General features: G+C 47.5%; 5 protein-coding genes across 5 annotated transcripts; all 5 read right to left on the bottom strand.

The window, feature by feature from the left end:
• Positions 1-501: 501 nt before the first annotated feature.
• On the bottom strand, positions 502-866 carry EDB91DRAFT_1183339 (uncharacterized protein). Its single transcript, XM_041320468.1, has 3 exons — positions 803-866; positions 698-759; positions 502-663 (listed from the first exon to the last, which is right to left on the bottom strand). Exons 1-3 carry the CDS (start codon positions 858-860, stop codon positions 526-528), a joined length of 258 nt encoding a protein of 85 aa, XP_041168537.1. The 5' UTR covers positions 861-866; the 3' UTR covers positions 502-525.
• Positions 794-3865, bottom strand: EDB91DRAFT_540926 (uncharacterized protein). The gene is made up of 3 exons (XM_041327652.1): positions 3703-3865; positions 3558-3655; positions 794-3501 (listed from the first exon to the last, which is right to left on the bottom strand). The coding sequence occupies exons 1-3, from the start codon at positions 3779-3781 to the stop codon at positions 883-885; spliced, it is 2796 nt and encodes a 931-aa protein (XP_041168536.1). The 5' UTR covers positions 3782-3865; the 3' UTR covers positions 794-882.
• A 2487-nt stretch (positions 3866-6352) lies between these two features.
• Positions 6353-8062, bottom strand: EDB91DRAFT_1066189 (uncharacterized protein; the record flags this gene model as incomplete). Its single annotated transcript, XM_041314811.1, has 5 exons — positions 6353-7104; positions 7157-7212; positions 7235-7440; positions 7493-7862; positions 7914-8062. 5 exons carry the CDS (start codon positions 8060-8062, stop codon positions 6353-6355), a joined length of 1533 nt encoding a protein of 510 aa, XP_041168535.1.
• A 238-nt stretch (positions 8063-8300) lies between these two features.
• On the bottom strand, positions 8301-9620 carry EDB91DRAFT_1258135 (uncharacterized protein; the record flags this gene model as incomplete). The annotated part of the gene is made up of 3 exons (XM_041324335.1): positions 8301-8656; positions 8727-9345; positions 9396-9620. 3 exons carry the CDS (start codon positions 9618-9620, stop codon positions 8301-8303), a joined length of 1200 nt encoding a protein of 399 aa, XP_041168534.1.
• A 272-nt stretch (positions 9621-9892) lies between these two features.
• Positions 9893-13197, bottom strand: EDB91DRAFT_1258134 (uncharacterized protein; the record flags this gene model as incomplete). The annotated part of the gene is made up of 13 exons (XM_041324334.1): positions 9893-10524; positions 10576-10687; positions 10754-10898; positions 10946-11165; positions 11217-11244; positions 11298-11393; positions 11446-11593; positions 11644-11810; positions 11860-12069; positions 12114-12269; positions 12319-12521; positions 12577-12957; positions 13005-13197. The coding sequence occupies 13 exons, from the start codon at positions 13195-13197 to the stop codon at positions 9893-9895; spliced, it is 2691 nt and encodes an 896-aa protein (XP_041168533.1).
• Positions 13198-14043: the final 846 nt, after the last annotated feature.

Here is a 14043-nt window from a genome sequence, read left to right as displayed (position 1 = left end):
GCAGTGTCGCATCAATATGTACCGCAGTCATTTTTATCTGCCCTTCCTTTGTGCGTGTATGATGACTCCACGTCTCTTCTTATTCTCATTTCCTCGCTCAGCGCTTCAACAATGAGACTGATTCACTACACTTCTTCAGTACTCCCCTCGGCTCATTGGCCACTCGATATATGACCCCGTTATTTGTGCGTTGATCGTCAGGCTCTATCTAACACTACAAGTCATCAGCGAAAACAACTCAAATAGCTGCATTTTTCCAAGACAGACTTGAATTGAATGGTTGGAAGGTCAACTCGTATTGCAGGAAGCACTTGAGCAAAAGAATGTGCACCGCTGCAATAGTACAAATATTACTGTACATGCCAAGCATTGTCTTCGAGAACAAATCTGATCAATTTGCTAAACAGCAGATGACTACTATACAAGAGAGAATTCCTACAACGTTAACAAATGCACCGGGATAGAAGGGAATCGAAAATCAACAACATGTAAATCTGTACGAGACAAAAGCAATGGGACATAGAACTACACACCAATGTGAATGAAAACAATCCTCTGCTCGAGCGGCACCAACTTCTTCACACCACAGCGTAGCATAGTTGAGTGCTTTGGCTGCCTTCGTAGCAGTCCAAGACACCATCCTTCAAATCCCTTGAACATATTCTCGTAGAATGCTTCAACAACGTGCTTTGGCGACTTCGTCATCGACCACCCACAGCGTGCCAATCACACTCTTGAACCCTGAAAACTGTAGGCCAGCTGCGAGGTGGATGACCTCGTCGGGAGTCTTTTCGTCGCCGACTGGCGGTATGACACGCCGATAAGAATGCGAATTCAGCTTGCGGAGTGTCATTCTCCATGATGTCGAGGAGGGTGAGAGGCTTAGTCTCTCATGGCGAAGCCCGAGTTGTAAGGCTGTTCGCGGTCCTGCTTTCCGTGACAAGCAAGATGCACCCAGGTGTTGCGTCGCAAAGCATCGAGTGCACCGGCCTGTGTAGCTTCGTCACCCGAAAGAGTACTGAAATTAACATTGGGGGGAACAAGTTTATGGACGAGCTCAAGCTCGCTGTCGACAGTGGCGAGCGCCGTGCCTTGCCCTGCTCCCGGCTGACTTTGCCCAATCGCCACAAAGGATGGACTCGTCGCACGCGTCTTCATCGCCTGTCGAGATCTGATGAGAGCGGAAAGTGTGGGCGTGTAGGAGCAAATGAAAATATCCTCGAGGGATAATTCCCGCCCACTTCCATCTGCTTTCGTTCGAGAGGGATGAGCTGCATGGAGAGGAATGGATGTGAAGGCTGCAGTAGGACACAGCCATATTCGAGAGCGACGCTTTACTTTGAGATCATGCCTGAGCAGTACGTCGACAATAGGTAGCATGATCTCATCCCATAACTTCCGCAAGAGTACTATCAACTCCGTCCGCGACTCTGTTGGGCCCATCAGCGATGCATGCCGTATTGCCATCGTGAAGTCGTCTTTGAGCTTCGCAAGATCAGCGAGAGTGAGAGACGGGAAAGGAACATGATGGGGCACCCCTGACGTCGGGACAATGAGCGCATTGCACGAATATTTGCTGGCAATGAGAATTATGACTGGGCCGTCGCACGCTGCCACTTGCAAGTCTTCGTATGACAGCGGGAGGAGGAACCGCGAGAAACCTCGAATGTTGCGGATTTTGCCCACTGCAGCTTCCCACTGCTCTGTACACCTCCTGTACTTCATTGCTGCCTGATCAGCAGCAGCTCTGTCGGTGATTGCTGCAGAACCCTGAGCAGCATCGGAAACACGCTTGCTCAGCTCTGAAAACTCGTGAGCCAGTTTTGGGTTTGCTGATTGGAGTTCTTCGACTGGAGTCCTGAGCCGAGACGCCAGTGACCACTGCTGGCCACGGCCCTGCTCCACGAGTTCAACAGCCTTTTCTAGGTTATGACGGCGTAAGGCACATGATGATGCATCCACAGGGAGTGTTCTGGCATAATGGAAGGTAGTAGTAGCTTCCCGCCGTGAAATAGTTGATGAGCGTGTTGACAAATGATCATCAAGAAGGTCGAGAAATATTGCGTAGGCCTCCAGTGCAGATCCATGGTCATACTGCTCCACTGCCAAAGTCCACTTGAATGCTGTAATGATGCGTTCTGGGAATCCTTGAGTGGGGTGCGTTGAAGCCAATCTGAGGTTTTCAACAGCAAGTGACAAATCAGCCAAATTGCATTGCACCTGGTAACGACACAGATAGGCCTCCTGCAGCCGCCCGTAGCTGTAGAATCTATCTGGATGCAGCAATGGCAAAGCCACCAATGATTCTTGGCACAGCTCAATGGCCTCCTCAACATCTTCAATCTTCTGAGTTCTCGTGAAACGAGAGCAGAGTGCCGAGCTGAAGTTGCAAAGAATTCTATGGCGCTCTGGATGGTCATGCCGCATTAACCGAATTGATTCACGGTACAGCTCGATGGCCTCGTCAACATCCTCGTTGGCATGTGATTTACCATATCTGGTTTGGAGCGCGACGGCAAGGTTGCAAAGTGTGATGTTACGTTGTTGATGCTCAGGTGGGCGCAATGTCAATGCCTCGCGAAGGAGGCTGATAGCTCTGTTGATGTCTTCTACCTCACCGCGTTGGACGAAACGGTCGAGGAAGGCGCCCCCTAGGTTGTCCAATAATCCATCACGAGATTCGTGCCCAACAGGGCTCAGGCGCAGTGCGTCCTCATGCAGAGAGATGGCCTCGTTGAGGTCATCAGATTTGCCCTGGTGACGGAAGCGGTAGTGGCGGAGTGAGAAAGCCAAGTTATTCAAGTAGTCACGACGATCAGGATGTCCCTCGGGACACAGAGAAACAGCTTCGCGACCAAGTTGTATGCTCTCGTCTATATCAACAATGCTCCCACGTTGCCCAAATCGTATACAGAGTGCCCATAAAAGCATGCTGAGTGCCCTCGGACGGTGTTGATGGCCCTGAGGACAGAGCTCGAGTATGATTCGTCGAAGGCGGATGCCTTCATCGGATGCGTCTACCGGAAGATTGTTGTATCTGCTAATTACATAATCCACGCCATTAACCCCTTCCGCGATGCTCCGAAGATAGGTGCCCTCTGGGCAGAGAGGTAGTAGCTCAAGGGAGATTTGAGCAGATTCGCGGATGTCGACAGCGGCAAGCTCCTTGCTGTGGCGCCAGATCAATGCTTTAAGGAGATGGTACAGAGATGATGGATGATCAGGGTGGCCCTGCGGACACAATGCAAGAGCGTCACGGAATAGACAGGTAGTAGAGTCGATGTCTTGAAGATCGTTGTGAATGTACCCTTGAAGGCGTGCGCACGCGAAGTTGGTCAGTGCAGCTGCGTGGTCAGGGTGGCCGACCGGACACCGCTCTAGAACCAACTCAAAATGTGCCACGGCATCGTTCAGGTCAGAGACCCTCTTGCTTGTCACGTATTCACCAAATCTTGTGTGACCCGTATCCGTGTCTCGAGCGATCTCGCAGTCGACGATGGGCTACAGTTTGCGATCTGTCAGCAGGAGTCGACAGTGCAAAGGCTGGCGTCACTTACGTTCAACAGTTCACCATTGTTGTTTCCGCAACCATTCACAGCAGCAGCCTTCAACGTGACAGATGGGTGGACACCGCGAACAAGTGGGAAGGACAGTTCTACGACACATGAGTAGATGTGCATGAATGAGAAGCAGGTCACTCACCGAAAGGCTCATTTCCGTGACGGAGCAACTTATCCCACGATATTTTAAGTTTCCCGATGACTTCGCCATTGCCTAGCATTCGACCTAGCTCAAAGGATGCTCTGATCTCGACCGATAATTTAGATGATGCATATGGTGATCTATAAACCGAGGATCAGTTCTCGAATCGCGTCGGCAAGTCTACGTGGATTGCCTTACAGGGTCACGGTATCGCCCCACGCTACAGAACTATTGGATGATGGGACTTGAATAGCTGATTTCCAGCGTCTCCTCTTCGCGAGTGTGATGGACACGTAGATTCCTGCGGGTATGCGCTCGGAAAGGACTTGAAGGTTTTTTCCACTGATGACTGTAGATGAAGCGGAAAAGTCAGAAGATGGATACAGAGTTGATATAAAGTAAGCCACCTTCGAGTCTGATATGTTGGTCATGCGAGCTACCGGGTACAATGCCGCGACGACGCAAATGACGAGCAACACGTTGGAGCATTGAAGATTGAGTGGTGGGCAGAATGAGCGATGGGACAAGATGGAGGGTAGGGATATGGGGACTGTTGATATTGGATGAGAGGGTGAGAGGGTGCAGGGCATGTCGCACGTGTGTATTGATGTGTTCGGCACGATAGACGCTGGTGTTGATTCCATTAAGCGCCGATATGAAGAGATGAGACTTAAGGCAGCGGGAGAATCTGTGGTAAAGAAGTGGGCGATGACATGGTCGGTAATCAGCGAAAGTGGCTAACCATGGCCCAGGCTGCTGGTGATCAGTCGGCTGGAGCAGACATGTGCTGACCTGGCCTTATAACTCTCGCATCACTCATACGCGTCATTTAGTACGCTGCAATGGAATAGATTGTATTTCGTAGTGTGTACAACATTAGCAAAGTGGTGAAGTCCGCAGCCGCAAAAAAGCAGATTAAAGTCAATACGAGTTGGACTGAGTTGATGAGATGGAAGAGGATGATCCTCCTGTTCATTGTGAGCCAGCGTCGTCCTGAGTCCCCATATAGAAAAATCCACGCCTTATATTATTCTGCTCAGCGTATCGACAAGGCAACTAGTTCACACTTCCTCAGCACCTTCCACTTGGCTCATTGTCGATCCGCGTCACTTGTCATTATGCAGATCATTCACACTCAGAGAACCTAAGGTTGTTTTATTATCATCGTTGTGAAGGAGATGGCAAGTTGTGTATGATCTGCTCCCGATCGATCGAATATCCTAATCAAGCCAACACTTCCAGCCCCGGAGATAAGCTTGTTTTTAACCGTGATGTCCATGCCGAGCTCAAGCTCAAGACTGGCCATGGAGAGCCCTCTCGATGAATCCTCATGTCGCAATTCTTGAGAACTACCGCTGTTATGACCTTCCCCGTTTCGACGTCCCACAACCTCACTTTCCCGTCATCCCTTCCACCTGCAACGCTCTCACCGTTCGGAGACCATGCTATGTTGATACACGAAAAACACGTCTTTCACAACCGAACGCAAGAGAGAAGTGTAAGTAGAGACCATGTGGGCGTAAAACCAAGCACCGTTCAACTTGCAGCGTGTTAAAACGATACAGGGATTAGGCGGGAAGAGGATAGAATAGATCATTCGAAAAGGATGCCGAGATCAAATAATGTGGCTTACTTATGTAAAATGGACGAGGCAACAGACCTGACGACTTAACGGGCAGCAGGGGAACAGAATGCGGGTAACGAAGAATGCCTCGGGTCAAATATGGAAAGACAGTATGTGAGTTATGTCGCACTTGAACAACCAGTAACATCCAGTGCTGGGGGCGAGCGAGAGAAAGGTAAATACGATGATGCTGAGCCGACTGACCCCTAGAACAAATCCTCTTGTGCGAAATCATTCCTCGCAAACGAGATGTTTCTTTGCAATGGAAGTGCCAGTGCGTAGTGGTTGCCGCCGAGAAGAAAAAAAGACTGATCTCTATCATTTTCTTTTTGTGCCGCATCGAGAAATATTCCTAGCGAGTCACGATGAAATCGAGGAATAACCACGGAATTTTGGTGACCCCTTTTGCAATGGAAGTGCCAGTAGCAAGTATACTGAGTCACTGCTGAGACATCGCTGATCTCTATAAGATTATTCTCGCCTCAGAAGTGAAAATGAAGAATGTATGCAAATGGACACCTGGGTGACATAACAATAGAGCCTAATAAACCTTAACGACGGATTCGGACGCTGTGGGTTATTACCCACGGCACCAGTAAACCTCTACACCACCAATACCACCACCTATACCTCTGCTCTTATGCACCCTGTAGGTATAGATATGTAAGATTACGGTAGATATAGGTTAGATAACTGTTAGATAACGTAGATAAAGGCGTCATCTCCGTAAAACATACAGACATAGTTTCGGCTGCCATCCGGAAGCTTCCGAAGCTCTCGGAAGACGTTATGAAGGTGTTGTGGCCTAATTAGGAAAGCGCAGGCTTCGTACCTGGATTACCAACCATCCAAACCTTCGTCGTCGCTGTCTGCAACAGCGAGCTCAAGCACGAGGATTGGTTCAAAGTGTGCAATGGAAAGAACATTATAGATGTATTGGCTGTATGTTAGATGACCCAAAAATGTTATATACACTTGAGTTAGGTACATTAGTAAAGAGTTGAACATGTCAGAACAAGCAAGCCGTTACAACAATCCCATCAAATGTGCAATGTTGGCATTATATTCCTCATTGGGTAGGCCACTGTCTTCTACTGGCAAAGGGGAATAGCGAAAATGATCATCCAAACCTAAACCGTTAAAGCTGCCCATGGACGTTTCAGATACATTTGCAGCTTGAGAGGGAGTGAGGAAGGGGCTTGCACTGATGGGTGTCATGGGGAGTTGGGTTGAGAAGGGGCTTGTGCTAAAGTGAGTTGCAGGAAACATGGGATCTGAACAGCTGGCGGCCGTCACAATGTCGTGGTTGACTGTATTGCCTTCCGAATCCATAGCTGCTGCAGTCGGGGCTGTGCTTGCCCTAGTTTCAATGTTGTCGCTGCTGTTGTTTTCATTGGCATCGTTGTCGTCATCAGTGTCTGTGAGGGTATCGTGGCTTTTGATGGTGTTTATGGAGATCCTGGCCTTCTTTTTTGTGCCTTTATTGGAATGGGTGGCACGAGACTTGATCTCGCCATTAACAAGGTGTTTTTTGAATTCCTCGGCCTTCGACTTCAATTCTGAGGAAGAAAGTGTGCGCCAATGACAATCCCCATCCTTGAGTGCAGAATGGAGATGAGATAATGCGACTGAGGAAGTTATGTTTCCGGGGTTTGTGACTTGAGCTTCGGTCCAGCCTGTCAGCTCAATACCCCACTTAACAACAAATGCATCATAGCCGTTGTATGCAACGGCTGGAAGGTCATCCAGAAGGACCGCCATCTCTGTAAGAATTTTGTCTAAGAAAAACTAATCAGTTTTATGCGCGAGCGTGACAGTGAATTTACTTACACATCCCATCACGCACCATCTCTCGAATTTCGGCTTTGAGTTCTGTCGTTTTCTGACTGGTCGTCATGCGGATAACACCAGATGCGCCTGACACCAGATGCGCCTGACACCACATAGGCATCTGTCTGTAAGGCCAGCTTTTCAACTGTAGTCTTGAGGAGATGCAGACACGCCGTCTGCAAATTTCCAGAGGCATAGCTCCAAGGAGCGAATGTGTCGCTAACCTTTCCACGTGTGACTATCCACATCACATTGCAACCAGTCCGCCTCTCAAGGCCAAGCAACTGCAGGAAGAACGGTTAATATTTTTTTAAACGGACTAAGGTGAATACCTACTTCTGGTTGAATGTGGGAAATAGTCCCCTTGATATCAGCTGCAACACTTTGTGCTGTCACCTTAACTGGTGCCGAAGTATCATCATCTTCTAAACTTTCCATAAGATCGTCAATCTCATGTTGTGGGAGCTCCTTCCATCCGCCTGATTCTTTTGCCTCTCTCAACACAATAGCTAATGTCTCCCGTCCCATCCAAGTACCTGCAACAGACCGTTTAAACAAGTGATAGTATGACTTTGACAGTACCGTACCATTCTCTTTGCACTTCTGCATCTCGCTCTTCACGAATGCGTTGAATAAGGTTTTTTTTCGACCAGACTTCAATAGCTTGCCACCGAGGAAAAGCTGCTGAGACATCCAGTCAACAGAGCTGCAAATAAGTTAGACATGTTACTTATGTATATTGAAGAACGACACTCACGTATCATATTTTTCAGACAGGCGCCCGATTGCCGACTGGTAAGCAGTGCGCTCAGCGTCAATATCCCTCCACATTGCATCAGAACGACTTTTTGCAAGCCGCCGATGCTCTGTCGTCCATGTTGCTTTTTTCTTGACAGTGATGACCATTTGTGTTTAGAATTCTGAGAGCCGATAAAATTGAAGGAGGAAGAAATAGCAAAGTGAAGCAAAGAATAGAATAACTCAAAGTAAATTCGATCATGATGCCGCCACTAGAGCACATGTCAAAAAAATTATATACTCATGCTAAGGACAAATGCCGATATACATATATCTGATGACCCTGTCAATGCTAAAGCAAGATACAATATTATAATGATCACTTACGCTATACAAAAATCGTGTGTCAGAGACCTACGCTAGCTAGTACAGTTGAAATGTCGTCATCTGAAAGACCATGAAGAATTATTGCACGGAGTTGATGAGCTTGAGCATGAGTCAGACCGGACTCTTTGAAACAGTGGATCCACTCTGAAATACTTCGATTCAGGGTAGCATTGATCTGACATAACATGCGGGCAGAAGCATTCAATCCCCGCAGGTATTCCTGAGTTGCAGAGGAAAAATTGAACATCGTTACCGAAGGTTCATTATAGTAATCCAGGGGCCGATCGGTGTGGGGCGAGCCAGGTGGTATGGCAATCCAAGAGGTATGCTGGGGTGAGCCAGGTGGTGTAATAATCCAAGAGGCACTTGAGGATTCTGTGTGATGAGGTCAGCCAAGTGGTGCAACAGTCCATGAGGGCTCTATACGATGCAAGAGCTCACTTACCTAAAGTCTCCGAATCAGAATCTGAGTCCGAAATGTAAATAGTTCGATGTGGTGCAAACTGAATGGACACAGAGGCAGCCCTTTGAACAGAATGCTGCTGCGGTGGCGGCAGCCGTTGCTGAGTCTCCGAATCAGAATCTGAGTCTGATACGTAAACAGTTTGAGGTGGTGCAAACTGAATGGACGCAAAGGAAGCCCGTTGAGTGGACTGTTGCTGCTGCCGCTGCGCTTGCAGCTGAGCGGAACGGCCTAGAGGTAAAGTATGTGCGGATGTGCGTGGGGATGGAGGCACCTCAACTGAATAGGGTTGACCTGGTACAAGAGATATGTTCCCAACCATGAGGGAGCGCGTTAAAGGGTCCACGACATAGCCAGGACCCAGTCTGACTAAATCCAATTTGTGGCCAAAGGATAAGATATGTGTTAGCGCAATTTCTTCTGCAAAGATACTCCGCATGCGCTCAACAGTGTGTTCGAACTGTGGGAATTGATGAAGTTGATGTGTATGTATGACATTGACAACTATGTCCGAGGGGTAGAGGGGCACAGATGTATTCCACTCAGGCCAAACACCGAATCCAACGAACAATCCATCTGCGAGTCGTCCTAGACCTATAACCTCAAGGCAAAGTGAGATGGTACTGATCTATAGATAAGAAAACAACCTACAGCGTCCTTAATATCACCCATTCCTTCGTGAAAAGCCAGTTCTCTGTCGCCTTGATTCAAACAGAAGTGATTGTGAAGAAGTTGTGTTGGTATATTGTTGGTGCCATCGTTGCAAATGCCACGACAGCATGAGTAGCGCCGACAATCAATCTCACGACTCGACAGTTGAGTCTCTTGATCCTGGACCCAGTGCCGAATGGCCGGGGGTGAGTATGTAGCTCTCATGAGAGTCAGCTGTATGGCTGTAAATGAAGAGTGTGGATGAAGAGTGAGGGTGAATGAATGTTTGATGTGATAACTGTTTAGGTTGGCTCAAATGATTTGGTCAACACTCCAGTACTCAATATAGTCGATATTAACTGCCGCGTGCATCAGCACATCAACAAATCTTGAAACACACAATGTTTCTTCACATACATTCAAAAATTTAAATACATGCTTGAAAGATACAGATTGAATCTTCATAGTTACAAAGCCTCATACAAATGATAGCAACACTATTCAACGCTAAGATTCTCAAAAAACTCCCCAAGGCGAATCATTTCATCTTGGACAGCGTCATCTTCAATAAGATCCTCCATACCCTCTGCGCTATCAAGCTCTTGTGGTACCAAAACAATGTTAGTCTCGCCTCGCGAGGTACGGGTCCCTGTGAAACTTGGTAATGACTCGATATCGTCAAGTCGGAGGAGACGAACAGCATCTACCCAATGGCGTCTATGACATACTTCTTCGAGTTCTGCCGCCAGGTATGGGTCACTGCCATGTAAGTGATGAAGCTGAGCGTGCATTAATCCATGCTCATCAACAATGAAAGTGCGAAGGCGTCGAATCTCCACATTCAATCTCTCTAACTCCTCGCGAGCACGTTTGACTTTGAAGTATTTCACCATGATCTCACGATTGCCAGGGATGGTCCAGGGTTCCCTTGTGATGTCCTGCTGAGAGTAAGCGTGTTTGAGAAGTTTGAAGTTGGATATGAAAGCATAATCAAGGATATTGCCCCACTCGAGATGGGGAGCCAGGGGCGTCATGCAAGCTGCAAGGTCATTATAGTTGTCTAATGCAGAACGAACGGCCTTCCCTCGAGTTTTGATTGCTTTGCTGATTTGCTGGTGAAGCTTGTATCCTTGGATGGTGTATTAAGTTATGATTTAAAATTAAGCAAACATCAAATTACCTGTACCCGCCATATTGGCCTTGGAAAGTTCAAACAGCCGTTGCACGACTAGTTGCTGTAGCTCGTCTACTGCACGCTGAAATTTATTGGTCTTCATGTATGCAAGCATCTCCTGATATTCACGTCATTGTTCAGTCCACCTCTCCGAAATTCCCAGCTTCGCCTCCAAATCTGCGACTGTGCGAATGTTGACAAGAAGGATATCCATGCTTGCTTGGCGAGCGGTCTCCAGTTTGAGCATCTCATGAACATCTGCAGTATAGTTGATGCACTGAGAAGACATCGAGTTCCTGAAAGCTTCTGAAACACCGTGCCATTTTGCACTATAACATGATCAACTAACTGAACAGTAAAAATACCATGTACGTACTCTGCAGTTTGAAGGTCAATTAATGCCTGGACATAGGCACATGCTAGTATGCGCTCTTCCAGTTCGTCACTGAGGTTCATGAGATAATCACGTTCGGCAACGAGCCACTTCTCAAACTCATCCTCACTGATGTCAAGTGTGATCACGAAGCTCTTGACAGCACTGCCATACTCGCTGATGATGGTCAATGCTTGCCGGTAGTTGTTGAGAATGAATTTACCTAAATTCAGGGTAAGAAGTTAATAATATCAAAGACAAGGAAGCGACTTACTAAGCTCCTGGTACTTATCATCATCCCACTGCTGGAGATGCAAGTCGATGGACTGCACCCAATGAAAATGTGAAGCATAACGAACAGAGCACGAGACTGAATTTGAAGATGAGAATACCCGCTCCATAGTTTCCAGATCTTCAAGTCCGAAGCCTTGTTGGTAAAGTGGATGATGTTCTAGTTAACAGATTCAGTTGTGGGCATAGCCATGAAATGAGTTCACTATGACGTGAAGTTGAGAAGCTTCAGCCTTCGCGCTGATAAGGGGGCTATTACAAATTATTTGACCGAATGTGCAGCCGATGTCATAGCCTATCCCAATATCATCACCGTAGGTATCCAACATGTAGTTAGTGATTGCGAGTGGGTACTTCGCACTGCAGACCATTAAGTAGGTAGATTGCAGTGCATAAAGTAAGAGACTTACAGTTCACCGCTTCTCACCATCTCGCACACTTTGATGATGGATCCATGCTGGCATGCTGATGCGAAGATGCCAGTCGTTTCGTAGATATCAAGCGCTGTCTTTTGGTGTTCAGGTGAACTGCTTTTCCATTGCAGGCACGAGCTAAGGAGTCCCTCAGAATTGACAGTCTGATAATTAATCAGTGCAACAGTAAACACCAGTACATTCAAAAGTTACCTGCATTGTAGTATCCCCCAAATCATCCGCTGGCGCATGTTGACGATGCTTGACTTCATTTTTGAACACATCAACATCATGGTGTGAGAGAAAGTATGAACTATGAAACTGGCGGTTATTGGCATTTGCGACACTTGCTACTCGCTTCAGCGAATTGTTGCCATCCTGGGCCACAAGAATATTAAGAGCTAGTGAGGGATCATCTTGGAGCTGTGGCAACATGAACACAAATTGTTCAACAAAAATAAGCATACCTTGTAGGTGCAGCAAGGGCACATGTGGCTAGCTCTCCAGTTCGGGTCATCACGCCCGAGTACGTGATCTAACCTCTGCCGCATGTGGCGAAGGATTGAAAGGAAGGCATCAAAGGCGATTGAAAATTGGTCCCTGTAACATGTGTGGTAATTGACCTGTGCAAACGATGTCAACTGCCACGAAATATATGTCAGCAACACCTACATTCTGTAAATCACATAAGGCTTTCGCCATAGCTTGGATACTGAGCGGCGAATGTCGGCGACGTAGTCGATAGTAAAGCTCCAGGGCGCGGATATCAATCGCAACTGAAGGCTCAACAGGCGAGCAGCCAAGGAGTCCATTTCTGAGTAGTGATACATTGGCCGGCTCATTGGGGCGTTGATGAATGGTAGCAAGTTCACGATCTATTGATGTATTGAGCAAGATAAACAAAACATGGTATTTAGAAGAAAAACGCACCAAAGATTCGAACTGCAGTGACATGGAATTCATGATGGTTTTGTGAGTGTTTGGGTAGGACTGGATCCATGGGTCCATGTTTCCATCGTAAGTACGACTCCACGAGTTCAGGCATTTGCATATGCCAATGGGCATCCAGCCTCTCGAGTCTCTGACGACGGGACTGTGCACCCTTCCTACTGGAGCGTGAAGACATTCCTAGTGCGCTTTGAACCACATCATTAATCTCCCCACCTTCATGGGAGATGTCGGGAGGAAGGTCGTCAAAGAAAGCGAGGGGGTTTTTGAACACGGTATCAACACCAATGTCATCGTCTGGCTCTGCGCCTGCACAGCCTTGTGAGATGCTGCTCAGGGCAGAGCATGTTTCGGCAGGTAGAGCTAATAATATTTATCAATATACCGCAAGCACAGACAAAAAGACCTACACAATAACATCTCCCTATGCGTTTTTAAGCCTTCCTCAGTCTCCTTCATGATAGCCGCCACAGACTTGAAGCGTGTGCAACGACCACTTGCATCTGAGCCATCCATGCTAGTGCTGGCTTGTGGTTTAACTTGCATTATCCCACGAGGAACTTTCAGCTTGGTGCCACGAGAGTGTTTGCGCTGGGTCGCCATGATGATGGGTGCATGAAAAAGGTGAGGGGAAAGTTGAAACCTACTAGTATAAGTAAGATGCATTGCCGAAAACCATGAGGCTACCGTGTGAATGAAAGGCAATGTGGTGGTCCATGAGGTGGTTGATGCAAGGCATAGCATTACAAGAGAGTTAAGAGAGGTGGGAACCATTAAGGACACTTAGCTTGCTGTTGCAGACAGCGACGACGAAGGTTTGGATGATTGGTAATCCAGGTACGAAGCCTGCGCTTTCCTAATTAGGCCACAACACCTTCATAACGTCTTCCGAGAGCTTCGGAAGCTTCCGGATGGCAGCCGAAACTATGTCTGTATGTTTTACGGAGATGACGCCTTTATCTACGTTATCTAACAGTTATCTAACCTATATCTACCGTAATCTTACATATCTATACCTACAGGGTGCATAAGAGCAGAGGTATAGGTGGTGGTATTGGTGGTGTAGAGGTTTACTGGTGCGGTAATAACCCACAGCGTCCGAATCCGTCGTTAAGGTTTATTAGGCTCTATTGTTATGTCACCCAGGTGCAAATGGAAGTGCCAGTGCCTGAGGATGAGCAAAAACCGACAGCGATTCGTTATATCCTCGGCAAATACCGGAGAGTGTCTCGACTCGCTGGCTACAGTGTCCCTAACCAGCTGCGTCTGTGCTGTTCTCCTATAACCTAGTACGCTCCTCAAGGCCTCAACCATCAACCAAATGCATCCCGATCCGATGTAGTATTGTATTCAGTAACTGCATCTAGTAAGTATCAGCTCAAGTCCCGCTCTCCAAGCTCCGCCGCTATGTTGATCCATAATACAATGAAGGTCCCACCGAGAAGAATG

Source organism: Suillus paluster, assembly GCF_016628075.1.
Source record: "Suillus paluster strain FC165 chromosome Unknown EDB91scaffold_405, whole genome shotgun sequence".
Taxonomy (NCBI): Eukaryota; Fungi; Basidiomycota; class Agaricomycetes; order Boletales; family Suillaceae; genus Suillus; species Suillus paluster.
This window is presented reverse-complemented; position numbering and strand designations above follow the sequence as displayed.

What these genes read in the sequence shown, in the direction of transcription:
- EDB91DRAFT_540926 (XM_041327652.1), bottom strand. Translation starts at nt 3,781, where the DNA reads ATGCTAGGCAATGGCGAAGTCATCGGGAAACTTAAAATATCGTGGGAT. An exon ending in TCACGGAAATGAGCCTTTCG is followed by an intron (nt 3,656 to 3,702) that starts GTGAGTGACCTG and finishes CATGTGTCGTAG; the next exon opens with AACTGTCCTTCCCACTTGTT. An exon ending in ACAATGGTGAACTGTTGAAC is followed by an intron (nt 3,502 to 3,557) that starts GTAAGTGACGCC and finishes CGCAAACTGTAG; the next exon opens with CCCATCGTCGACTGCGAGAT.
- EDB91DRAFT_1183339 (XM_041320468.1), bottom strand. Translation starts at nt 860, where the DNA reads ATGGAGAATGACACTCCGCAAGCTGAATTCGCATTCTTATCGGCGTGT. An exon ending in ATCGGCGTGTCATACCGCCA is followed by an intron (nt 760 to 802) that starts GTCGGCGACGAA and finishes TCCACCTCGCAG; the next exon opens with CTGGCCTACAGTTTTCAGGG. An exon ending in TGTGGGTGGTCGATGACGAA is followed by an intron (nt 664 to 697) that starts GTCGCCAAAGCA and finishes GCATTCTACGAG; the next exon opens with AATATGTTCAAGGGATTTGA.